Raw genomic sequence first — 27,969 nt, 5'->3', positions numbered from 1 at the left:
TTGCAAAAACTGTGCGTAAAGTCAAGACACCCTTTCCTGTTGGCTGGTAGCTGACCTGTGTCGGCATCCAGTCCAAAATCAGATTTTTTTTGACAAAAGGACACGAGTGAAGTTAAGATGAATAATTTTAACACACTTGTGTGTCTTTGTTGATAGAGAACATTCAAAAGGCGGTTCACTCCCTGATAGCCATCTCTGCTGACGTGCACCCACAGAGCCTTTTATCATATCACACCAACAATCAGTAGCTAAAGGAAGAGTAATGAGCTGCTTTCGTTTGTAGACCAAAGCTGCCACAATTATCTCTAATTGAGAACTACGCAACACTCTACTATCAACACTCTTACATGTCATACTAAATACCATTATGTCTCTTGTAACTTGTAAGTATAACTTGCTTAAGGCTGCCCGCCCCTCCTTATTTTGACACAATTCAGAACAAAACTCCTGCAACAATGTCCTGAACTCAAGAAAAGTGCACTAAAAGATGAGCGATAAGGTGGTGCAATAACTTTGATGTAGCCTATTGCTTTTCACAAATGGTTAGTGGGCTAGAATTGCCAACATAAATACCTCTCCAGATATTAGCAATCTGACACATTGGAAGCTGCCTGCCAAATAGTTTTGTACAACACTATCAAGTTGCAGGAAGTGGTACTTGTGGCAGAGCGCTGCAGGTTTACACATCCCTAAGCCATAAGAACAGAAATGGTGCAACAATTCAGAAATATGGAACAAAAAACAGTGAAAATAGGGTTGTAGAAAATGCATCAATGTACAGAGATGACCAATGGATCCCTGGATGTGAAATAATCATTTTAATAGCGAATTTACTCTTTCTGGTTCCGACCCCGTACACCTTAAAATACAGCAGTTATTAGGGAATGATCAGAAGTAATTCTACATTCTTCATTGCTATTTCAGGTGCAAAGAAGCTCAATGTTATATTCTGAGTCTTTAATCATTCTGTATGTGCTGGTGAGATCATGCATATTCAGTAGGGGTCCAAGCAGCAACGTTGGCTGATGATCTTCTTCCTCTTCCTCCTCCTCCTCCTCCTCCTCCTCCTCTTTCTCCTCAAGTATTCATGCAGCAAAAACCCAAAGACCAAACATTGGCAGGTGGCTTGCAAATTCCACCCACTACTCAGTCAAACAAAATGACACTTCTTGACTTCAAGGTGATGTTGTAATAAACAAGTTTTCACAATTATCTGGAAAACAGCTAGAGCCAAAATTCTTTTCAAAAGTCATCTGCATCTTTGCACCACTAGTCTTCTAAACTAAAAATGTAGAATTTCTATTTCTGACAGCTTGTCAGAAATCACTAATACTCCTACTACTACTACTATTAATAATAGTAATAAATAAAATGTCTAATAAATTGGAGTCACTGCAAATCATCTGCTGTAAAATTGATCCAAAGCAGCATCTCAGACTGTGGCTCGAGTCAGAAACGCAGTAGCTATTTTTGACTCACATTGAATAAGCAGCCCTGATTTGTTTTCTGCCAACAGCTTCAAAACTTTGATCTTTTTTACACTAGCAAAGACTTATTCATGCTTTCATTTTCCTTGAAGTGAGTTATAACTGTTTTCCTGTCTTGGTGAAGCTCACTCTAATCTCCAGCTAATGCTAGCCTCCGCACTATGACAAAGAAGAGAGATGATAAGGAGCCCGTTGTAGCTCCCTCCCTGCATACATACAGTACCAAATTCAATACCAAAATCTGTTGAGTTGCACTGATGTGTTTAACTACATGTTTCTTTGATGAAATGTTTCAGCAGTTCAAAGCACATTCAGACAGTTCACATATGAACTATTGTTCTTATATGTACATTATCCGTCTATGTTCCAGGTCTAAATGCCACATTTGTAGTTTCACATTCTTGGCCATTACTGTAGATGTTCTCACGCTTAGTGATGGTTGTATAGTTTAGTTTCTCTCTTCTGTCTGGATGAATGGTGTTCAAAAAGTAGCACAAACTTATCAACGTATCAGAGGTCATCAAACTGAAAAATCCTGTGTCTGCAAGTTAAAAAAAAACCTGCATTCGTGATGCTAAAGGTAATCCACAGTGTTGGGCATCAGCAACTTCTCTCTGCTTTTCTTTTCATCCTCCAACACTTTGATAAAGAACACGAACACGCCATCCCTATAGGCCCTCCTTTCAAGCAGAGCAGGTGTTTGATCCTGTACATGGGATGCCAGGAACCTGACTGTAAATCTTTGGCTGTTGGCTACTCTTGAATAAGGATGAGACTGTAGTATTCAGGACACAAAGTAGTTGATGCAGAACTGTTCATGGAAGATGACAGAAAGAGGTTTCCTACCCGACAGCGTACATAAAGTACGAACGATACCCGTTTCACAACAAGATCTCCGCATCATTATGTAAAATGCAGAACTTTAGGAAACTGTCAATCCAAACACATACACGTGTATTAACTATTGGAAAACATGTTGAATATATTGTCAATCATCTAATCACATTTTTGCTGCACTCCACTCAATTACAGAGGGTTTTGAAAACGTTCCCTGGCAATCTCCTGCCAGCCCTTTTATTAGATCTGACACCAGAAATGAAAATCTGGTAGGGTCACGGATAAGAAAGAAGGGCAGTGCTCACTGGTTTTGCCGTTAATAAAAAAAATAAATAAACAAGAGACGGGTCTGAATCTCCAGAAGAGAAGCCCGCCTTGGGATTATTAATGATAGAGACTTAGTCAGTCCATTGTAGTCTGTGAGTATGAATCTAGCCTTTGACAGAGAGATATAATGATGACCATTTAATGTGACAGGGGAGAATCTGGGACAGCAGGGTGAAGAGAGAAGTCATGCATTGCGAGTCTCATACAGGGGTCTCCCTTTGAGGGAACGCTCCATTTATCAATGTCCCAGTGACGGGAGCTATCCGCCACGATTATGCTTTACGTCCAATTGGCCAAAGAGAGTGAAAGAGAGATGGAAAGACCTCTCCTGAATAAACCAACATGTTTGTTACACATGACTGACACAGCCAGGTCACGAGAAAGGGTGCGCAACTGCCTAGGAATCAATTATACCATCTGTACTGCAGTGTTTTATAAAGTTCAGTTTCCTGCACTATTAATTCAGTACTACTACAATGGGTATTAGAAAAGAGCAGATTCTTCAAACTGATTTTAATTGACAAATCCATCTTCAGTCAGATTCCATTTTTTGGGTTATCAGGAGCTTCCAACCACATTTGGCAGCCTTAATGGGGCCATTTCCAAGGTGAAGAGCCAGTTTTTTCGTTTAAGATTTTAATTGGACTAACGTTAATTATTCATATTACTTCTGATCATTCGTTTCCTCTTATTTATGACCACTGATTCATATCAATCAACACGCACATGGGCAGCATATACAGTTAGAGAATGATCTAAAAGTCAAAGCGAGCTGCAGGCTGGTCAGAGCATCCAAGCAGCAATTTATCAACATGCTGCAAGGGATGTTTGTTTCATGACCACAGATCTCCCCTACAGAAATATTTTAAAACGATTAAAAAGCCAATCTGGCTGAAATACCCCATATTGTTTTTTTTCTTCTGACTCCTAACTGAAGATTATGAACTGAAGTTGAGAAAATTTGGGTATTTGGGTAGAAGCGTGAAGTTAAATGGAAATGAAATGACAGCCACATAGAAAAGCAGGGTGGTGGTGGTGGTGGTGGTGGGGGGGGGTGTCTGACCTAGTTGGGAGAAACAGAGCAGCCTGAGGCCTTGAGCTTCCTTGGCCCTGGCTTCATTTCAGGTCATTTCTTCTGCTTTTATCCCTCCTCTCCTTTTTGTTGCTTATCCCTCCTCTGTCTTCCTCTTTCCCTGTTTCAATCTCTGTGCCGTGCCAGTGGTCAGTATGAATTATGTAACAGTTATTTATCAGTCCAACACATTGGATACAGACGTTCCGGTGCTTAGCAGACAGGCAGTGGTGAGACTCACTTGAAGTGCTGGTGCTCTCTGGAGGTGCGGATCTTGGAGGAATAGCGCTCGGCCAGTTTGTCCAGGCCCCTGGAGTACTCAAGCTGGAGCTCGGCCTTTCGACGGAAGAACTCCTGCAGGTCCTGCAGCAGCTGCAGCCGGGACTCAGACTGCTGTTCCAGACAACGGAACTGCTCCACCAGCTGGTTACGGATTTCTGCATATCAAAAAGGAAGACCACCTTAAGAATAAATAAAGCATCTCTGGGGGAGTGGGCTTACATGCTGGGCCTCATTTCTGCCTGCTGTAGGTCAACATTTAACACACAATCATTCAGCAGTGGATTGAGCAGAGCACACGATGTAGCAAATACAAATGTGTGAGGATACGGTCAAGCTCAAGCACTAATGAAATAACAAAGTCATCATAATTGGATAAAACTGCATGTCAAAGTGCATTTGTCTGGTGTGTGTGTGTGTAGGAATATGTGTGTGCATGTGTGTGAGTGTGTGGAGTGGGAGGGAGGGAGCGTGGGGGTGTCTAAATGCTGGGGTAGCACACGTGCATATGAGATGCATGTCTGATGATTGCAGCAGACAGCACGGAAAATATAAAATAGGTCAGCTTCTCAAAATGCATTGTGCTGAGCGAGCCTTCAGAGAAGTTTGTCTTGAGAAAAAAAAAAACAAATTGGAGGCATTCTTTCGATTACAAGATCGCTGTGGTTTTCTGTTTATGAGGTTTGGAAGCTTGCTGCTCCTATTCATAGTCTGAGAATGAGGAAAAATTGTGTTTTGGTTTAAATTTTTAAAATATGGTCGATATGGCATTTAAAAATAGCTTCATAGTTTCAAAATTAAATCCTTGACATTGAAATACAGCATTGCGACACAAATGCAACATTTGGAACATACAGTATTTCCTGTTTGTTGCATGCACGTTGAGATAAACAGACAGTATGTTCAGTTTAAGTAAAGTTGAGTTGAATTATCTGTATTCAGTCCTGAAAAAGTGTTAAGGTTATAGGTAATTCATCTATGATTTTCAAAATGGTTGGGGATAAATATACACAGACTCTCTGTTGGGCAGCTTGTATTAGCAGGTGGCTGTTACTAAACACTTCTGGTATTTCAGGTGATAAAAACGTCCGCCGGAGTCATAAAATCACTTTTACAGTCTCACATTAACACTGAAAAGGAAATACAAATAACACTTTATTTCATCCATATACGAGGCTGTCATAAATCCAGCAGCTAAGTGGCTGCTGAATGTGTGGCTACAGACGAACCATAAATCATATCACAGCCCCGGAGCCAACTGACGTGGTTGACATCGCTATCAGGATATTTTCCACAATGTCTGTGTCACAATATTGCAAATGTGTAAATATAATATCTGAAATATCTCATTGTTATGCACTACATGACACCAAGCTCTTCATTTATATCATACAAACACATTTTTAAAATCATAGCTTGTTCAAAATCATCAATTTGTTTGACAAAAATGTGTAGAGCAATAACACCATAAGAATACATTATCATTATTTTTCTAAGTAAGTAAATAAGTATTTTAAATTCCTGCTCAGGCTTATCAAAACCCCCGACATTACAACAAATCTGTCAGAGAGCAACTGAAGTTAGTGTAGCTGCATCATGCTGAACTACACTAGTAACTACTGGTGAACTCACATCTGTGGACTACTGCGCGCACACACACACACACGCACACACACACGGAATAAACAAAGCTCCTCTCTCTTCAGGACAATTAGAAGCAGCTGAGGAACACTGAGGTGGCTGAAGATTCCATTATGACAGACTGTTTCAACCATGCACATGATTGCTGTGCAGGAACGCACTAGAAATTTATCAATGGAAAAGATGGCCGAGCAGAGGAAAAAGCCCCTTTGTTCACTACTAAATGCTGTTTCTGTATCTACAATGAAAGGATTTCAAAAATGTCTCCCCTGTCGTCTGCGAGTGTGAGTGAAAATGTGAATGAAAGAGCAAGGACAAGGAAGACAGAGTAAATATGTAGTTCCTTGCCGTTTGGAAAAGCACCCCTCCTGGTCCCCATAGTTGCCCAGTTGCCTGGTTACATGCCTCTGGAGGCATCTCAATGCGAGCAGGCCAGTTCCCCGTTCTGACAGTCGCAGCAGTCATTCTGCTTAGCATAACGGCCAAGGACAAGGGCAACTTTCTCCGCTTTGAAATACTCAATAAAACAGCCTGTGCTGATGAACGAGTTAGCAATCATGTTCAAAATAGAACGACATTTCTCTGTGATGTGCTCCTGTGTTAAAATAGACCAGTTAGCAACACAGTTTGTTGGCCTGGGTGACTTTAATCATTTGTAATCATACAGTCACAGCGTAAAAGAACGAGCAGACAATATAATGAGCAGATTAAAATGGATTTAACGGCATAATTTTATCAGAGAGACATCAAATAGACTCATGATATTTGCATTCGCTCTCCTGTTATTTTTAGAGCTTAAACTGTTACTAGGGAATGAGCAATACTGCACTACATTCGATGAATGATTCAAGGCTTTGCAGGGTAATACATAATTACGAGGAAGCTGGCAAGGAGTTCAAGTGAATAATATGCAGAGAAGTGAGCTACAAAAGCTGAATGCAGTCTCGCTTCTATCTTTTTATTGATGACAAAAGAGTACAGGTGTCCTTCAATGAAATACAGTCATGCGCTGCTCTAGGTTCCCTGCCTGGGAACAGTGGATTTAGCCAAAATGAATACAATATTCCACACCCAAAGGCTTGTGGGAATTTCACTAATAGGACTTTACCCTTTTGTAATGTTTATTTTTCTCCTTACCCATATGGGTTAACATCCTGCTCTGTTCTGGTGACTTTAACAAGCACTTTGAGGAGAAATTAATTGCTTCCAGAGACTTGAGGGTAACACTAAAGGAGGACAAAATGAAGGAAAGAACTTCTCTAGATGCTCAAGTTACCAATCTTGTTGTAATTGACCAGAAAGATCCTGGTCGTAGAGTTTTCAAATACATAAAACTAAAATCAAGCCATCCAAATACAGAATGTCCCTCAATTGAAACATCATTTACACCACCCACATTGTTTAGTCATGTGTGAAGGTTTACACCTTAGAAGAGGACGATACCTGCCCGAGCTCAGCTGTTATGACACCTCGACCTCCTCTATTAACCCTGCAGATTCAGATGGACAAACCATGTCCATTCACCAAGATCAAACATTTTGCAGTGGCTACATGTCTGGATCTCTGACAGACAGTGTAATGAAATAGTGAAAAACTATTGGTCACTGTTGCCTTGCAGGATTGCCAGTTAGCCTCCTGTACTGCTGCAACAGAGAGCACCAAATATCACATAGTGAGGAGTCCTTGTCACCACAGTATCCTGCTCAAATTAGCCTAGCACTGCAATTGCAATGGCCAGTAGCAGTCTCCGGGGCTGCGTCTGCAGTTAGACATGCGTGGCTAGTCACATGTGGCCTAACCCAGACTGACACGTTGACATAATTTGGTACAAATCAAGGCTGTGTTCTGTGAACACTTGTCTTCCGAATGCAGTAATGGCTATGGTATGCCTTTACAGTGTATTTGCTTGAGTTCACATTTCTTCCTCTTTCCCCGTTTCTCTCTCTCTCTCCGTACGAATATCTCTAACTAAGAAAGGCATCCTTATTTGTGCAACCACAGGACAGGAAAATCCAGGATGTCGTGGGCTGAATTCCAAGCAGCTTCTCTTTAAATTTTATATCGCTCAACTGTGGATTTGAATCTGTCAACAGTTTATCATACATGTTACTAAGACACTGGAAAATCAGGTATTATTTTACTGTCGTAAAGCAATCCTGACATTTCAAGATGGTATCAGTCTAAGCATTCTTTTTTTATGATGAATATAACCAGAGGGGTGTGTCTACACTCTCCTCATGGAATGCATCTCCGCAGTGAATATGGTGGCGGTAAGAGTGCCTGTAGTGAGACACTGCTTGGTAACTTAGTGGCAGTTTGTGACAAAGCCAGTGTGCTAAATGTCACAAATGTAACAAACCTTACAAGCTTTTCAATTTCAGTCATTTTTTAAAATGTTTTAGGGCGACTGTTGCACAAACTCTTTTGCCAAACTCATTGCCATGTTCCCTTAGCAACAGCAAAACTTAATAATAAACAGTTCACAATATACCCTATTAGAGCAATTTGTGCATGAGACCAAAATGGCTCGGCTGCAAACAGATCAAATGGCATTAAAGATAATGTGGCCTAGAGCTAGTACAGTATGATGCATGATGAAGGGCATCCCCTCATTTCCTTGTGTTTTGGTTTCGGGATCAGCGGGAAGCTTAGAGATACCTCAGGCTGGTCAGCTACACTCTTTACAAGGAAAAATATTAGTTTAACTTAACAAACACTATGAAAAGAAAACATTAAGCTTTAAGAAACAGGTCATGTACTGGTCACAAAAAAGCACAAATGTAGCTGCTGATAATGACTAAATGACTTAATGCTGTGATACAAAGCAGCATCTGGTGTCCACGAGTGGCTATTCAGTCATCAATGAATCAGAGGTGGCGTGTGACAATAATCACAAATACAGGCCCAGCAATGTAAAGTTATTAGCTCAAATCACACACCAGCACACCAACAATCACTGTTCAAATGAGACCCCGCTGTAATGTGGCATGTTGGCAAATACCGCCAAGTGCATTAGATTTGTGCTTGATTGAACTGCTGAGGAGTCAGCAACTCAGCATTATTGGAGGCCAGTGTCAGTGTCAGAGTAAAGCACCCACAGCTCCAAACTGATCTAAGCCCAGTTTGCAAATGAGCTTAAAATGTCAGCTTAAAAGCTTTTCCTGAAACTGAGACGAGAGAGAGCTGTGATGGCTCTCTCACAGCCACATAGCTGGTGTGGAGACCACAAAGTGAGTGAATGAGTGAGTGAGTGAGTGAGTGAGTCTGAGATAGAGTGAAGGAGTCAAACAAATAATCAGACAGACAGGGAGAAAGTAGACCACACCTCTGTCTGCAGAATGCTAAACATGCTCTTCATTCCAGACACATGCTCACAAGCTTTGGTCATTTCCGCATTTGGTCATGTACGTACAACAGCAGTACGTCTAAAATAAGTCTGTGAAAGGAAAATTTGACTTTGATGAAATATTTGCAGAAATACCCTAATGACTTAAACACCAATACTGTCTTCAGTGACTGTTTCGCCATTTTCTAAGTGCTTTCATGCATTTGGCATATATATATAGATATATATATTCTAAATAGTTTTGTCAGACAGAGACACTTTTTATTATTTCTTATTATAAGAAAATCTTAATTTGGTTACAGTTAAACAACTGACAGATGGGGTACATTTTCTGAGTTAAACTCGTTCAAAACTGCAAAATTGAGAAGAAAAATTATATATATTAAAGCTAAATCAAAGATGGATAAATACAAAGCGGCCCTGCTTAGCCTGCTGCCACTACGACCTGACCCTGGATAAGAGGAAGCAAAGATGCATGATGACAGATGAATGCCTGGATGGATGGTGGCAAATGAGGTGATCGAAAAAAAATAAATATAAAACATTCAAAGCAAAAACTGCAACGCTTTGGGAACTACGCTTGTATGCTTTCTGGAGGATTGATACGATGCTCGTGTCTGCATGTTCAACATAAAGCTACAACCAGTTGCCAGTTAGCTTAGCTTAGCATGAAGACTCACTACTTATCATGTTATATCTTGTTTGTTTAGTCTGTACAAAAAACTATGTATAAAATGATTCATAATTCCAGGAAGTCAGTGCGACTGCTGTTTTCGCCTGCTTTCAGTCAAGATAAGCTAACTGTAGCTTCATATTAAGTGAAGTGATATAGGAGTGACTACAATCCTCTCATCTAACTTTTTTTTAAGTAAAAGCACTTGAAATTGCCATAAGTCTTTAAATTGTGCGATATAGATTTAGCCTCAATCTTTTACTGTTGACATGAAAGCAGATCAGTGTAAAATGTCTAACTAATCCTTTAGCTGAACTGAGTTGGCCTGTTCCCACTGAACCAACCAGCTTCATTACAGACAAAAATGACTGTAGTCCACATCAGTGTTAATACATACAGTACTGAGTGATGCTGCTTTAAGATGGTAACTTATTCTAGAGGACATCCTATACTCCGTCTCTGTGAATAAAAGCTGACACACGAGCTAAACCACAACCGTGAGAAGGTGACGCACAAAAGTGTTTGAGGTGTCTCTAAGGGGCTGAGAAGACAGCCCACCTATGTGCACCCTGCACTGTCTGTTCCCATACAGCGCTCCCGACTCCCTTCTCTCTGGGTGGTTTATCCAGTCACATATTTAGCGGCAGACAGTAAAACCCTTTCATGGTTCATAATTCATACAGACAGTATACATTATTTATGGACTTTCTGAACTGTTGTGCTGCGTGATCTTCATTCCCTCACTCTCCTGATACTACACTTTGTCCTGGAGTGTCAGGAAAAATACTCATAGCTCACCATGCTGTCTTTAAAATGACATACGCTACCACTATTTCTTTTCAAGTTCACTTTAACCTTGAAGAAGTTGTAAACCAGATGTCTCCTCTGCCAGCACCTGAGGTGCATGACCTCCAGCCTATTGGAAAGACAGACTGAGGTGGATTGGTACATTCCCTTGTTGGGTGTGCAGCATTAGGACTGTCTCCTTTATACCAGCTGCACTTTGAGACAAATCTTCATGTGGCTTGCATGGCCACACATGCAAGACTTGGCGTGTCACAGAGCACACAGTCATCTCCAGTGCAGACAAACTGGTTCAGCCAAGTTAAACCTTAATTACCTTCCCACTGGATTCAAGTGATAGCCTCATCCCAAATGCTGTGAGTTAATGGTTGGGTTAAAAAAAAAAAATTAAAAAAAAGAGATCACATGAAATTATGACAATTTCCAAAAACATATATATGTTAAAGATAAACGACTGTCATCTGCAAATACACAATCTGTCCCACCCCACAGCTCTGCACACTGAGAGCCATACAAAGCTCGTGGTTAAGTTACGCAATAGTGCCTTCACACACAGAATAACAATACAGGCAGGCCTGCACGCTACCAACCTTTCACTTGGGTCTCATATTCGGCAATAATCTCTTTGTCCTTCTTGACTTTCGCCTGAGATGACATTTTGGGGAGAGCGGATTGTGCAACCCTCGGGCAGGAATCAGCGTCTCAGTTTATCACAATGCAGCGTTTGCCCGTCTGCAGTCCTCTCCGGATAGTTGAGCAACAATCAGATGGGAATCATCGCCCGCTTGACACACAACTTCGGAGATTTAAACGCACTTGAGGCTCTGCGAGGTCGCCGCGCTGCCTTCAAGGCGACGTCGACCTAAAAGTGCATAATGATCACCGTCCTTGACCACTCCTCTTCTTCACCAGCACTGCTCAGTGAATCCGAGAACAATTCACGTCTGATGCACATTTCACAAAGCCTGGAGTGAAGCTCTGGAAGGGGCGGCTATGGCAGCCTCACTGAGCTCCTTCTGCACAACACTGTCCTTTTTTTTTTTTTTCCTCTTCTCCCTCCCTCCCTCCCTCCCTCTGCAAGTTCAATGCTGCTGCAGAAAAGGCTGAATGGATGCGAAAGTCAACCCGAGACTCCTCCCCCCCAAACCCCCTCCTTTCTCCACCAAATATCTTCTCATGGATGATTTTTAAAGATTTCTCTGAGTGACCTGATAGGCGAGGCAAAGCTTTGCCAGTGACATTCATGTTCAGTCAGCCGCTACATTTAAAAAAAAAAAAAAAACCATAAAAATGCATAAATACCTCGTTTGTGATCAGGACTTCATCTCTTGTTTCCAAGTAACACGAGGCTGAAGCTGGCTGAGGAGCACAGGGGTTACAGTTTCAGCCATTTTATTTTATTCAAATTAAAGTGTTTGGGTTAAGTTAGACTTTGATGATACACATCCAGTCACCTCTAACAGCAGTGACATAGATCATAAGACTGGTAGACAGTGGATGAAATACTGGCATCTTCTGGCATCATATATAAAGGCCTACATGTTTTTATGGTATTTTTTTTAAAGAAATCGTTTGTTGCTGAAATCCTCACCATTTGAAGTCTGTATGACTTTACATCTCAACCTTAGGATAACATATAATTATGAAAAATAATTAGAAGATCTTCCTCTCGTGAGTTCTTCAGGAATCACCATAAAGTGATTAGTGACGGCAGAGTTACAACTGACCACAGTGTCAGGCATGATAACAACTAGTGCCACAACTAACAATGACTTCCAGTGTTGATTCATCTGATGATTGTTTTTCGATTAATCAGTTATTACTTTTGTCAATAAAGTGTCAGATAATAGCTCAAAATGCCCGTTATAATGTCCCTCAACTTTAAGGTGTCGTCTTCAGATGTCATGTTTTGTTGGACCAAAAGTCTAAAACCCAAATATATTCAGTTTATTATCATGTGTGCCAAAGAAAAGCATCAAATCCTCACAAATGGGAAGCTGGACCCAGCAAATGTTTGACATTATTGCTCAAAATCACTACAACAGTAAAATGATTACCTAAATAGGTGTAGATTAATTTTCTGGTGATCGGCTTATTGATGAATGGACTAATAGTTGCATCTCTGGATAAACCATCAACAAAGGACCATTAAAGATCTGCCATTCTGCCCACCCAGAGCCAATGTTGGCCATTAAACGCATCACATTTAACACATTATATAGAAAATTAAAAGGTTATGAAACACAACCTCCCTCCCAAAAAAATTATCTTTAAAATGAGTGAAAGCGCAGCTTATTATTGTGCATTCTTCTCAGGTGTGAACGAGACAACTTCTGACTTCAAACTGACGTGTTCCTAATGATCCGCATTACCACCAAACCCATTTTCCACTCCACAGCCGCAACGTTTTCACAAAGATGACAGAGCATCTCCCCGGTGACATTCAGAAGAGCTCAGTGTGTCACTCTGCCCTGCTCCTTCCCTCTCAGTGCACTTCACTTCACTACAGTTTCCTCATAAATACTGTCAAATAACTTCCTGTGACTTCTCAAGTGCAACTTTGTGTACCCAAAATGTGTTTTTGCCACAAAGGACTGCAAAGTGATGTGCAGGACAGGGATAATTGAGCACTTTCTTTTTGATTCTATCTGTGCAAAGATTGCATTCGAGCTGCGCCGAGTTCCCAGTCTGCTTTGGCACCCAATTCTCTGGAAATCTGTGGGCTACTGTCAGCCTGTGACAACTGTTAAAGCTGGGAGAGAGCCCGGGAGGAATCTGCAGGGGGAACCGTTCAGTTGTTACCACACAATCTCTACTTCAACTTCTAATTTCCTGAGCAAATGTTACTCACCAATCACTGGCTCCAGAGCGAGCCTGATAAAAGTTGGGGTGGGCTTGGAAATAATGTGAAAAAGCTGTGTGTAACTAGGTCACGGAAACTTTAACACTATTCACTTATAGGTGTTTACGGGAGGAATGATCCTCACATGGTCCACCTAGGAAAGATTAAACATCGTCAAGAGGCTAATAAAGGTCCTCGCTGTGTGAATGTAAGAATAACAGCAGCATTTATGGTGTAGTTATAGAAGATTATCCCTAATGTTCTCTGTGCTTTTTTTTATAATTCAGGCATAGATTCCTGACTTTACACCGAGTTAAATGTTTATTTTCTCATCATTAAAAAAGATATTATTAACATTTAAGGTTATTTTACTGGATAGCATCAGGTTAAACATCTCTTCTATAATGAACAGATTAATCAAGTTTTTAAAGAGTGAAATTATAAATACATTACATAAAACTACAAATGATAAATACATTACATTAGTTATAGATAATTCTGTCTTTTTCTTCTTTATGTGTGTTTAAAAGCAGCTGAAGACTATATGGTAGAGATCCAGTTTAAATTATTGAGCACATTACCATCCTTATATTTGACCTCCTGGACATGACCGATGGCAACATTTGTAGTTTCTTCTTTACTTTGAAGTTAAATATTGATTTTCTTTAGCCATCCAACAGGAATGAATTTGGCCTCTGAGAGTTAAGCCCATAATAATAAAGACAAGACAGTCAATAATAGCAATTGTTTGCTATTGGTTTTAACGGAGAATGAGTTATATCACAAGGCTCAAAACACCAGAACCTAAAGGCTGGTGAGTATGTTTTGAAAGAAACGACAAACCGTTTTGTTGTCTGTGGCATTGTATGTTATGTTTGTTTATTCCAGAGGCTATTTGTTTAAATCATTTGGGTTTCCAGTCCACCACACCCACCTTTTATGATCCAGGCAGTTCAGAGTCATTAACATAATAACACTATTATTCCTGAGACACTGCCCCTATTGGACGGCAGTGCTGCTGCTCCCTTCCCTTCCCTCAGGGATGTCTAATACAATTATGACATGATGCACCTTTGACTGTTTAATTTAGAGAGCATTCAGAAAAAGAAAATGTATTGTCGTCAGTAACCATAATTTGAAGCTTTCAGTGTGTTTGTATGCGTGAACTGTGTATGTATTTTGTGTTGCCATGACATCTAAAAAAAAGCAAGGAAGTTATCTTTCACAAGCTAAAGACACCTCATGCATTGCTTTTCTTCTATGTGTTATCGTAACTAGATTGTTTAACATTTTGTGGGACATTTGTTTTTAGTGTAAAATGCCACGTTCAGCTGGGGTCACAAATGTGGGAAGTATCCTGTCTTGTACAATGGTAGGTTACAGGAATGTTTGTGTTCATCTACATATTATATTTACATTAGCTGGACGAGGCAGGATGTTGTTTTTTGTGTCAATGGCAGTAAAAATGTTTGGTGTAGGAACTAAAGTGTCAGCTCGCTGTATCTAGTCGGGTCACTTAGCGATGTGCACATTGAATGTTAGCATTAGCTGGCTGCAGGCTAGCGGCCACTGACTGTTAAATCCCCTCAAATTACTCCTTTAATTCCCCCTTAATATAATAATAAAGCCTTCGTTTTCATGTAGCTTATCCATGTACTCTCTTTTACCACCAAACATGGTCGTTGTGGACAAATAAAATATTCGATGAGGTTTTACTATGTAACGCTAAACTTTACTGTTGGCCAGTTAGTTACTATGGTTTTGTCTGTTAAACCACATACTGTGTTATTGTCGACATTCCTTAAGTATACTTAGGGATAACGTTGTTTGGGTTCTTGATTAATGAATTATAAAAACATATATTATAAGAACACTTGCCAACGCCTCCTGACTTAAACGTTAGTTTCATTTTGGGCTGTTGAGTTATTTAGTTTTAGTTTAAAGTAAGAAGTCGGAATGACTTCACCTCATTGTCTACTCCTCAACTTTTCTGCAGCTGCTTACTGTAAGTGCATGACTACCCTCTGCTGGTCCAGTGCCCTCACCAGCCAACAGTGTAACACAGAGCTATCACTAGTCCTCTTTAAGCTGCTTTTTATTTTGTAAAATCTTTAATTTCATGATCTGTTTCAGCATTTATCATAATTTACATGCAATAGATTGATTGTACATGCCATGACTATTAGCAAACTCAAACTAGCAACAGCTCTTGTTTATACCTCAGAGGTAAGTACATTAATCAATGGTTTCAGTGTGAGAGGCAGCGTCATCACTAGATACTTGCTGCCTGTGACTGATCCAGGAGTCATCGTAAGAGAAGTAAAAATAGAAATTTCACAACGTTGAAGGGAAGACTAATATTGTCACATCAACAAATTCTGAAAACCGGACAGTGTGACACCAGCCATGAACTATGTGTGGTCTGGTAAAACCCTTTTCTAATGAAACATGACGCCCTTTACCTGAATGATGTCAGTGCTATGAAATGTTCCGGCAGGTGGCTTTTCCATGTGTTGTGTGAAGTAGAAAAGAAAGATGTTGTGCAGGTTGTTTTAACAGTGTGCCGCTCCTATTTAATAACTCTAAATAGTGCAGCTAGTAAAGTGGCCTTTCCATTTGTGTAATTTTGATGTAGAGGTTTTTATGGTGTCTGACACTGTCTACTGTAGAGCGTTGTGTAACGCTTTGTGTCACAAACCACACCTTTCCACTCCCCCCTGACAAATAGTAGTCACAGCTGAACCGGCCTCAGAGATATAAGTGAACTCCAGGCAGCTGTGCAGTAAATTGTTTGCGGGACACAACAAGAATCAGACGTTACGGAATCATGTTATGGACAGTTTTCCTACTACTTAATGGACTGCTTGTACTAATTCTCCTTTACTCCGCTCGCACAAGGTAAAGCCACACATTAATATATCCATATAAGCAGTAATTATATTATTAAAGGTGAATTTCATGATTGAGTATGAAGGTCTGCAGAATATTGCAAAGGCATATAAATGTTTTGCTGTAAGTTAGAAAAGCTTTACTTTAGTTATTTTCTCAAGTTAAGTACATTTAAAAACATTCACGATGGTAAGAATTATTTTAGAATACATCCTTATTCAAATATTAATGTTATCTGTCTATTTGAACAATGCCGACTATTAAACGCAGATTCTTTGGCATTGACTTTGGTCTTTAAAAAACATAAGCGAATAAAACTCTATTCTTATGGCTCATATAGTGACTGACATGCTGCATGGCCTTTCAACCACACAATAGAAAGCTCTCATGGCATGACCTCATCTTAACTCCATACCTGTTGGTACAGATTCATGAATGAATGAAAGGTAGATAAGCCAACTGTCTCACATTGTTGTAATTCTACTGTAATTCTGACTTTCCGTATACCTGACAGAAAGACGAATGAGCCACCTCTGGACAAAGGTTTCATTCCATGGCTGGGACATGCTCTTGAGTTTGTAAAAGATTCTGCAAAGTTTTTGGCTCGCATGAAAGAAAAACACGGGGATATCTTCACAGTAAGTTCAGATAAAGACGATGTAGAACCTTTATCTCCAAAAATGGAAATGCTGAAGGAAATGAGAAGCTGCTTTGAAATTGATGAAAATCAATCAAAAGAGAGAAAAAATGTTCTGAAAGGAAATGGTCAAGGATGTCTGTGCATGCCGGAGCACAAAGTCTGTCCAGTGATCTGACATGGTGATCTGATATTTAGAAAGACACCATTAATGTAGCAAATGAACAAGCTCTCCTCAATGCTTTTAATCTGAACATAGGTAAAGTTTGTACTGCAGAGGCCTCTACAATCCATTGTTTTTCCACTGTAGAACAAAATGTTTCACTGAGTCTCACATAGCTTCCGAAGAAAATGTGTTTCCCAGAAGAACTCTAATAAGAGGGAAATAAGAGAATAAGAGAGAAAGCAATAGAAGACAATGAATATTGGAAGTAAAACCATGTCCTCCCAGGTCCGTGTTGCTGGTCATTACGTGACGGTGCTGTTGGACCCAAACTCTTTCGATGCCGTGCTGAAAGACACAGTCTCGTTGGACTTCACCCGCAGCAGAAACCAGCTCGTAAAAAGGATCTTCGGTTTGCAGCTGCCGAGCATCAAACCTGCAGCAGAGAGGAAATGGATGGAACAGTAATGAATGCATCTTTTAAAGACAGACTTTTAACGATAACAGACAACATGTTTTAAATGAGTGTTGCAAATCTCAATATCTATTTATTATCCTCTCAGGCATTTTCAAGGTCTCAGTCTCTTCAAACTCAGCAGTTCCATGAGCGCTCACCTTCAGAACGTGCTGCTGAGTGACCAGAAAGGCTGCGGCCCTTCAGAGTGGAAACAGGATGGACTCTTTAGCCTTTGTTACAGCCTGCTCTTCAGGTAACACTCTAGCATTTTAACCTAGAGAAATTCTGTAAACGAAATGATGTCAGTGTTTATAAGACTAGGAGTGACTGGCAGGAATATTTTTAACTGTATTGCTGTGCTCAGGGCCGGATATCTCACATTGTTTGAGCGGAGAGACAACGCTGCTGCAGTCTACAAAGAGTTCCGCACGTTTGACAATCTTCTCACCAAACTGGCTCGCTGCTCGCTCAAACGAGGTAAGCTGCACAATAGTGAATGAAAGTAAAATTATTTTATTTTCAGTTTCACATCTGACTTCATATCCATACAGCACAGTCAGGAATGTTTGCATTTATCTGCTGTCTCCAACAGGGGAAAGTAAAACAGCCAACTGTGCCCGGCAGCGACTGTGGGAGCTGCTCTCCCCAAACTGGTTGAGCAGAGCATCAGGTTCAAACTCCTGGCAGCAGAGCTACCATCACTTCCTGCAGCAGGAGGGAGTAGATGCAGAAATGCAGAAAAGAGCTTTACTCCTGCAGCTGTGGACCACACAGGTGGGAGCTGGTTTATTGTTTGTCTCTCTCCCCCCTCCCCCCCCACCCACCCACACACACACACAAGGCCGCACAACGATACTAATACATACAAACTTTCCACACCCAGACTGCATGCTTGAATTCCACACCAAGCTGCTCAGCCTGCCAACAATGCATTAGTGAGAGGTAATGGATTCCTCTCTGCCAGTTGCTCATAGCTGCATGCCTCAACTTGAAACTCAGAACGGAGTTTGGCCAGTTTTGATCATGTGAGCCAGTTTCCGTGACATCTTACCTTGTTTGAGGTTTCATAATTACATGTTAATGCCATTCGTAAGAGAACTGCGTTAGTCAGCCAAAACTGCTTCCTCTTTTTCTTACTTCACACAGTTTCAGGTGTTCATACGCATGAATTGTGCTGTCAGTCAGGTTTTCCACTACGTACTACAGTCCACCAGAGATGTTTAACCTGTATACATGGACATAGAGGTTGCGCAAATGCAGTATGTAAACTACTCTTGACTACTTTGCTTTGTGTAGTGCAAGACTTCACTTTAGATTAAAGTGTAACTTTTAACCTCACCCATGAATAAATCTTCCTGTCAGTTGTTATTTATTTAGTGTTGAATGGCTACCATGTCCAAAGTTGCCAATATCAACAATATGGACACAGGTATGAGTACGGAGTTGTCGCCTCCTCGACCTCACCCGTCCACACAAGTGCAGATCAACATGATGTCATTGCTCTGTGCTGCCAGGTGGGGGAGATAGCAAGCTGTTTGAGAGTCTATGTGTGTGTCTATTCATCTACTGAATGCTACATTTTAGCTGTGATAGCCTCAGCCCTCTGTTAACCTGCTAGCCTCCCTGGAAAAATGATTGTTCACCCAGTAACATTAGCGTACAGCATTTAGCCGAGGAAAAAACCTCTGCCAGGCCGCCCACGATGGCGTCTCTCAGATGCTCTGCTGGTTTGGGAAAGACTGCTGTTCCTCCAGCATGTTTGTTTGTGCTTGTTCATGTCTGCTGGGATATTGGAGCACACAGTCTGAGACGGAAACTGGAGCACCACTGCAGAGAATAGAGGGATTAGATGTGAGACTAGTGAGACGTGCCAGAGTGGATGTTGCCCGTACATGTGTTACAGGCAGACTGAGATGTCTCACAGAACAATGCTAAGATTTCACCACAGCCACCTACCACTTCATCGCTTGTCCTGCACAAATTGGATAGTTTCTGCTCTCTTTCCATTTGCAAACAATCAAAGTAATTGACTGAAAGCAATTCATGCAAACAGACGGAAATTGATTTATTAGTTACTTTCCTTTCAGGGGAGATGGGGATTTAATGTGTTGCGGTGTCTGCACACTGCCACCCACACACACATATATTTTAAAGTAAAAAGAATTCCTGATCATATCGAGAAAGTCACTTAATAAAGCAAGTCACTCTCTCCCACAGTAGTGTTTAGTGAGTGTTGCGATGCTAGCTTTTCTTAGTATACAGCTGCTGGAGAATCAAGTTATACCCTAAAGGAATAGTTTGACATTTTCGGAAATATGCTCATCTGAGCAGCCGGTTATTCACATTAGCATAAAGATGCAAACATGGGTAAACAACTAGCCTGGCTCTGTCCAATAGTAACAAATACAAGTACCTGTAAAACTCTTCAAGAGAGTGAAAGCTACACTAAAGGAACTACTTATTAGGGTACAGATACGTTAGTAATATCAATATTCTCATCTAACTCTCAAAGCATAATTCCCAAGATAACAAACTGTCCCTGTAAAAATCCCCCAACCTGCTGCTGCTAAGGTTACCAGACTCATATCATTATCTGAGGCATCGGATCTGGTGATCTGAACATCTAAGAGCTTTTGGGCATTTGCCCCAGCTGTCAATGGAGAGCTGACCTGAGATGTGCAGAGGTAAAAGGAACAGCTCCCTTAACCCATAGCAATTACTGTCTGACAGGCTCAGGTGTCTCTCCCCAAGAGGCTGACAGCAGCGTCTACAAAGTGTGGACTGATTCACTGGCTTCTACTCATATCAGTCATATTCAGACAGAAGTATTACAGAGAGCTGAGAGGAAATATTAGGAAATATTCCCCAAAATACTCAGAAGCATCTCTATGTTATGTGAATTGTGCACTTTATACAAAGTGCGCACTGACTTTCATGCAGTTTTTCATACCAGAAGCTTTTATAAATACTGAGTTTGTGCTAATTTGGGTGTTTTCTTCTTTCAGTGTAATGCTGGACCTGCTGCCTTTTGGCTCCTTGGTTTCCTGCTCACTCACCCTGAGGCCATGGAGGCTGTTAAATCAGAGATCAGAGGCCTCCCCCCTCAAGACACTTCCCTACAGAATCCCCCCATCGACCGGCTGGAGGCACACAGCACACCTGTGTTCGGTACGTAACAGCTGCCAGCAGCCTTTTCACTTATTCACTTCAGCTCCTCCAACTTGGGGCTTAGCCACTCAGTACCATGTAGACAAATGCTCATTTGACTTGTTGGAAATAACAAGATAAGCGCAGCGTACTGAAGCAATGACGGTGACAATGAAAGTTTAACCTTTGATTCAATTAAATAATGATTGCCTTTTTTCACATAATCATATCCGTCCAAATGTTTGTACCTCTCCAAATTATGCCCGACGGCACCGCTGACTTAATTCATGTTGACAGCCCCCTGACATCATCCACTCTGCTGTCCTCTCCATTCTGCAGATAGCGTTCTGAGTGAGACCTTACGGCTCACCGCTGCGGTAATGATCAGCAGAGAGGTGGTACAGGATAAGATCCTGCGCATGGCCAATGGACGGGAGTTCCAGCTCAGACGGGGAGACAGAGTGTGTCTGTTCCCTTTCCTCAGCCCTCAAATGGATCCACAGATACACCAAGAACCTCAGGTATTTTGTGTGCGCTAACCCAGAAGCATTAACAGCATAAATATGAAAATATAGCTGTTCAGATTCTGTAATCATGGAACAGTTTGTGGGAACTGGAGCCTCCACCATTATGATACATATACATGTAGCTCTATACCACCATTGTGACATGTAAGACATATTTTAGTACACAAAGCAATTTGAGGAGGCAGGATTAAGAAGTGTGATTTGAATCACTGATAGAATGCATCCTTTGGGATAAGATGCTAAATGCCTACAAATTAAAGAACTAGGAATTGACTATTAAAAGAGGTGACATTTACATATTATTTTTAAAGGAAGACATGGTGCAGGAGTCATGTGATCAAGCCCATTTGCATGACACGTATTTTACACCTTCATATTTCAGATTTTCAAGTATGATCGCTTCTTAAATGATAACATGACAGTGAAGGATGAATTCTACAAGGATGGAAAAAGAATGAAGTACCACACCATGCCCTGGGGTGCTGGGAGAAACATCTGCGTTGGGAAAGAGTTTGCTGTTACAGCCATTAAACAGTGAGTGTAGCTTCTTTTTCTTTTTTTTTTCAGATTCATATCTTTCCATGGAATAGCTTAAGTTTTAAAATCATACACTCATGATCAAAGCATTTCCTGCAATTTCATCACGATTACCAGACCAGACCAGCAAAATCCATCTCCACATGATATTCTCCCTATTATCGTCTCAGTCCCGCTTTCATGTCCTCTATCATTATTAGTAACAAGCTGTAATATCGTAATTGCTTACGCACTGTGATGAACTGTAGGAAAGAGGCTAAGGGCAGTAGAGTGCAGTCAGTTGGGAGAGCTTGTCTTTGTCCGGCGTCATATCCAGTTACAAAGGTCAAAGGTCAATACAAAAAGGAGGAGTAGGTTAGTTAATGTTGACATGTAGACTGGGGAGACTTTGGGAATCATTTATTTTTAGTCTGTTTATTTCACATAGGTTAATTTACTTGATGTGAGTTTCTGCCACATGATTCTTAATCCGTCCCTGGATTTAACTGGATATGAGGACCCTGCATTCGCTCATATTGTTGTCTAACACATCATGTATATCAGTGGGCAGTTTGTTGCCTCTTCTGAACTGTTTCGCCCTGTTTGGTGTCCGTAGGTTTGTGTTCTTGCTCTTGACCCAGCTCGATCTGAAGATGTGCGACCCAGAGGCTAAACTGCCACCAGTTAATCCCAGTCGCTACGGCTTCGGGATGCTTCAACCAGATGGAGATCTGCAGATCCGATACAGACTGAGGAGGACACAGCATGAATTGTGACTTTGTAATGTAATTAACTGTACAAATTGTTAATTGATAAACCTTTTGTCATATGTCCTGTAGCACTATTTATTCTATGTTGTATTTACTCAGCACATCTATATGTCATATCATATTTATCATCATATTTAAATGTATTGTTTGTTAATATTAATATGTTAAATAAAAAGGGAAAACAATGTAAAACCTGGTATATTTCTCGTTTTTGATCGCACATAAGTTGCCTCCATAGTTTGGGTTACACCTAGCAGAAATGCGTTTCCCTTATTGTTACTTCACTTGGATGTTTGACCTTTTTCTGTGCTGAATGATGAATGTGACGTGTCTGCTGAAAGTTTCTCTGTCCTCACTATGTGTCACATCACCACTATTTTTGGAAGCATCATGGTCCAGTTTTCAACTCACAGAAATATGATGTGGAAACCTGAAACCTCCAGCACATATAAATAAAAATGAGAATAATGAGAACATTTTCACTTACTTAGACTTTTTTTTAATGAGGTAGAGGAAGTAGATGTATTTTTATTGTAATGTCTTTAAACATGTCTGGAGGAGATCTTTAACAAAATGTGGAGAATATGAATGTAGTGTGGCACTGAAAGAGTTCGTTCAAGTAATGTAAGTACGAGGCAATTGTACTTTACTTTAGCATTTTATGCCAACTCCTACTTTTACCCCACTACATTTTAGAGGTAATTATGGTACTTTTTACTCCAAGCATTTACTTACTTTTCAGGTTAGTAAGGTACTTTTCAGGTTACGATTATACATGAAAAAACACATGGGCTTAAATAATCAAACCACTGTGTACTGTTTCCAAGCCTTTCTGTATTTCAGATGTCTAATAGTTGTTAGCAGCTCCACCAAAGAGTAATTTCCCCTCTAAACTTCTTCTCATTTAAATAAACTGCCTCACTGAAAGAGGTCAAACTATCCAATATTTTACAAACTAATAGAGTGTCCCAAATTATGACTAGAAATTGGTGTTGCAGACCTTCCTCTTCTTATCTATGAATCATTTCAATCATTAAGTCCCTTATCAGAGGGATGCTTAAACCCTCTCCTCTGCACATGCACAGTCATTGATTTTCGCTCATGTTGTTGGCTCCGTGCCTTCAGATCGCATTACCCGACATCATATGTACAGTGGGGCAAAAAAGTATTTAGTCAGCCACCAATTGTGCAAGTTCTCCCACTTAAAAAGATGAGAGAGGCCTGTAATTTTCATCATAGGTACACTTCAACTATGAGAGACAGAATGGGGGGAAAGAATCCAGGAAATCACATTGTAGGATTTTTAATGAATTAATTAGTAAATTCCTTGGTAAAATAAGGAATTCGTCACCTACAAACAAACAAGATTTCTGGCTCTCACAGACCTGTAACTTCTTCTTTAAGAGGCTCCTCTGTCCTCCACTTGTTACCTGTATTAATGGCACCTGTTTTAACTGGTTATCAGTATAAAAGACACCTGTCCACAACCTCAAACAGTCACACTCCAAACTCCACTATGGCCAAGACCAAAGAGCTGTCAAAGGACACCAGAAACAAAATTGTAGACCTGCACCAGGCTGGGAAGACTGAATCTGTAATAGGTAAGCAGCTTGGTGTGAAGAAATCAACTGTGGGAGCAATTTTTAGAAAATGGAAGACATACAAGACCACTGATAATCTCCCTCGATCTGGGGCTCCACGCAAGATCTCACCCCATGGGGTCAAAATGATCACAAGAACGGTGAGCAAAAATCCCAGAACCACACGGGGGGACCTAGTGAATGACCTGCAGAGAGCTGGGACCAAAGTAACAAAGGCTACCATCAGTAACACACTATGCCGCCAGGGACTCAAATCCTGCAATGCCAGACGTGTCCCCCTGCTTAAGCCAGTACATGTCCAGGCCCATCTGAAGTTTGCTAGAGAGCATTTGGATGATCCAGAAGAGGATTGGGAGAATGTCATGTGGTCAGATGAAACCAAAATAGAACTTTTTGGTAAAAACTCAACTTGTCGTGTTTGGAGGAGAAAGAATGCTGATTTGCATCCAAAGAACACCATACCTACTGTGAAGCATGGGGGTGGAAACATCATGCTTTGGGGCTGTTTTTCTGCAAAGGGACCAGGACGACTGATCCGTGTAAAGGAACGAATGAATGGGGCCATGTATCGTGAGATTTTGAGTGAAAACCTCCTTCCATCAGCAAGGGCATTGAAGATGAAACGTGGCTGGGTCTTTCAGCATGACAATGATCCCAAACACACCGCCCGGGCAACGAAGGAGTGGCTTTCGTAAGAAGCATTTCAAGGTCCTGGAGTGGCCTAGCCAGTCTCCAGATCTCAACCCCATAGAAAATCTTTGGAGGGAGTTGAAAGTCCGTGTGGCCCAGCAACAGCCCCAAAACATCACTGCTCTAGAGGAGATCTGCATGGAGGAATGGGCCAAAATACCAGCAACAGTGTGTGAAAACCTATTTTCCACCATAATTTGCAAATAAATTCTTTAAAAATCAGACAATGTGATTTTCTGGATTTTTTTTCTCATTTTGTCTCTCATAGTTGAGGTATACCTATGATGAAAATTACTCTCTCATCTTTTTAAGTGGGAGAACTATTCACACATTCCCCCGTGCGCACTGCCATTTCATCACGTTTTTTCATCTGAACCCTCCCTGAGCACAGCAGCAGGCCCGTGCGGTGGGTCTGGTCTGTGGCTGGATGCAGCCAGGCGTCGAGGCGCGGTGCTGAAAGAGTTAATCAGATGTGGAAGAGAGCGCTGAGCTGCCATGGATCCACCTTCGGAGAGACGCGGCGCCTCCTCGCACAGCTGACTGAGGAACACAGGTAGTCTGTCCGGATGGGCTCTCGGCGTACTTGTTGATCTTCGGGCGAGACAGCGGTGCGATATGCGGAGCAGCCAAGCGGCGGGTGGGCAGTAGCTCGTGCTGAGGATCTCTCTGCCATGTCGGAGGCAGAGGAGAGGGACATGGATTGGGTTAGACCCTGGCAATACCTAAACCAATAACGGCGCCTCCTTTTTTCTTTTCTTTTTTTTTTCTTTTTTTTTAATGCTCCTGCTTCATCTCCAGCGGATTGATTGTTCACAGAGCGGTACGTGCTGGTTTGATTCAGTGCAGGATGACAACAACTCACTACGGTATTTTTTTTTTAAAGATTAATCCATCTTTCCACTTTGACTCATCATATGTAACCTGTTATTTGCCATAGACTATCAGTGGCAGTGTAGGACTACTCTGCGTTAAAGCTGCACCAATATGGAGCAGGCATCTTGGAAAAAAAACAACAGAGAAATGCTTTAACGGTGGAGGCTTTGCATTCACAACATTGCAGTTGTAGGTGATAAAACATGACAGTGAGCTTATTCTCATTCACAATTGATCTACGCACCACAGCACAGTGTGTACACAGGAGGAGATGAGGTTTGTTTTAGTGGTGCGTTCAGTGCTAAATGGAAGCTTTGACTTCAATGAAACAGAAAGGGTGGAGGCTCCTTCAAATTAACATTTCTTTTTCACTGCCTCCACGCAGCCTGTTACTGCATGTCCTAAAGCCGACATAACAGTGTCCACATCCTCAGTTATACAACCCGCGTTACTGTTTTTGCTTTGTCTGTGCTCGTGAATGTGCGTTGACACAACGCCCGGGCCTAATTGTGTTTGTGAAGTATTAGAAACTTTGTGTGACAGTGATCAACGATCGCATCTGCAGGCCGGAGGTGTCGCCGCGCTTCTCCACGCTTCTCCTCATCACACGAGACATAAACAAAAACTAGCTGCGCGTTAAAATGCGCCGCCGCCGCCGTCTACAAGTCATAAACGGATGTTGACGGATCCCTTTTCGCCGTGGCTGTGCATTGTCCTCCTCAGAGGCAGCCCGCCTCTCCAGGGGAGCCCGCCGTGATTCAGAGAATGAGCAGCGCTTCCTGGTGTTTCAGCACCATTAGAGTGGACAGCGCTCACTTTGTACCACACTCATCCCCGCGGTGTCCTCCTGCGTCCCCACCCACAGCACTGCATGGGCGTCACACGAGCAGGGGCAGTGGTCAGCCAAATGTGAGGGGAGCACAGGCTACTACGTCCAATCAGATCATAAAATAGTAATAATGGCACGTCATTACCCTTTTCTCTCCACCTCCCATCTGAGCTGTGTGCAGCCAATGTTTGAATATGTACAAGTCCGTGGTGCAAGTTGGTTTTAAAGTTTTGGTGGATTCAACAAGGTGTCCTTCCATTAGTTGATGACAAAACGAGATAATCTATAACAATCAGCCATGGTTCCCAAATATTTTTTCTGAATAGAAATGTATGAATCTGCAGGCTATTAGGTGTGAATCATCTCAGGTGCCCACATCTGAAGGTATGTTTGATAAAAAAAACAAACAAACAGATGATGTGATCGCAGCAAATGATGAATGAGAAAATAATTCAGTTTATTTGTCCTAAATGTAAAGGATTTTCAGATCTGGTCTTCAGCTCCACATCGGGGTTCAATATGAAAGGTTTTTAAAGTTGTTTTTTAAGTTTTGTGAAAAAGCATGAGGGATTATATTCACTGACGTTCTTATCAGTGCCGGTTTAGATGATGATAATACATTATTAAGACCGTTTTATGTTTTTTTTTTATGTTGTGAGTCCTCTCATGAGCGTCCATCTGAGGATAGATTATAGATCATTGATTCAAGAAAATAATTTAAGGAACAATTCAAAAAGGATAATGCAATAGATTATATGATGACAGTGACTGAAAGTGAAATATCGAAAGAGAATAATACAATTGATCTGTTTCTTATCTCTGTGCCGTGGACCTTTTAAACCAGTTGATTTTAAATTGTGGTCTTCAGGATGCTGCAGTTCCTCACTAGTTTCCAAGGGTTTTTAACCTTTTGGTGGGAAATTTTTCTTTTCTGTGAACTCCTAATAGGTTCAAGTCATCTGAATTTTTTTTTTTTTTTCTAAAATTCAAAGAAGACGATACAGATGGTAGGGTAGGACCAGCTCTGAAAAACACTCCTTGAGACCAGTTGCTTAACATTTTTTGGATCCCTCATCACAGATTTTGGCCTTTGTGTGGACATGAGCTGTGAGCAGTAACCAAAGAGTGATTTAGCCATTTTGGATTGTTTCATTTGAAGGGTTTTTAGATGCCTGAAGAGGTGAAAACATCCAATACCTCAGAAGAAAAGCGCAAAAATGAGGAGATCAAAAATAGGGTTGCATAACAAAAGTTTTTCATTCTATTTCTTTCTTAATCATTTTGTGACTTGTCAGATTTCTATCATGTATGTTGACTCCTGACTCCCTGGTTAAAACCCACAGGTCTAAACTAACTCTCGGGCTCAAGCCAAAAGCTTTTGCCACCGTATTAGTTCAGTCTGATGAGTGATGTATGGGCCTTGAAATTTGGGACAAATCCAAAAATATTAATGATTCCTTTTTTGTTTTTTGAATCCTTCAGATACAATAATGAAAGAAGACTGGACCAGCTGTAGTCGATAGCCCCGGATGTTTGTCCCCTACCTCGAACCCAAAGTCATC

The 27,969-nt window shown here is 41.1% G+C and overlaps 2 protein-coding genes across 2 annotated transcripts in view; one reads left to right on the top strand and one right to left on the bottom strand.

The window, feature by feature from the left end:
* LOC139209198 (SLIT-ROBO Rho GTPase-activating protein 3-like) overlaps positions 1-11,394 on the bottom strand; it is a 32,238-nt gene extending 20,844 nt beyond the window's left edge. Inside the window, exons 1-2 of the mRNA XM_070838831.1 lie at positions 11,057-11,394; positions 3,965-4,160 (exon numbers count right to left, since the gene is read on the bottom strand). Coding sequence (XP_070694932.1) covers positions 3,965-4,160; positions 11,057-11,123 — 263 coding nt within the window. The 5' untranslated portion in view covers positions 11,124-11,394. The remainder of the gene's footprint in view (positions 1-3,964; positions 4,161-11,056) is intronic.
* A 4,089-nt stretch (positions 11,395-15,483) lies between these two features.
* On the top strand, positions 15,484-22,517 carry ptgis (prostaglandin I2 (prostacyclin) synthase). Its single transcript, XM_070837097.1, has 10 exons — positions 15,484-15,534; positions 16,644-16,835; positions 17,286-17,461; positions 17,561-17,707; positions 17,819-17,931; positions 18,047-18,228; positions 20,460-20,622; positions 20,941-21,122; positions 21,511-21,662; positions 22,261-22,517. Exons 1-10 carry the CDS (start codon positions 15,484-15,486, stop codon positions 22,418-22,420), a joined length of 1,518 nt encoding a protein of 505 aa, XP_070693198.1. The 3' UTR covers positions 22,421-22,517.
* The last annotated feature ends 5,452 nt before the right edge of the window (positions 22,518-27,969 follow it).

The sequence above is a fragment of the Pempheris klunzingeri genome, chromosome 2 (genome assembly GCF_042242105.1).
Source record: "Pempheris klunzingeri isolate RE-2024b chromosome 2, fPemKlu1.hap1, whole genome shotgun sequence".
Taxonomy (NCBI): Eukaryota; Metazoa; Chordata; class Actinopteri; order Acropomatiformes; family Pempheridae; genus Pempheris; species Pempheris klunzingeri.
This window is presented reverse-complemented; position numbering and strand designations above follow the sequence as displayed.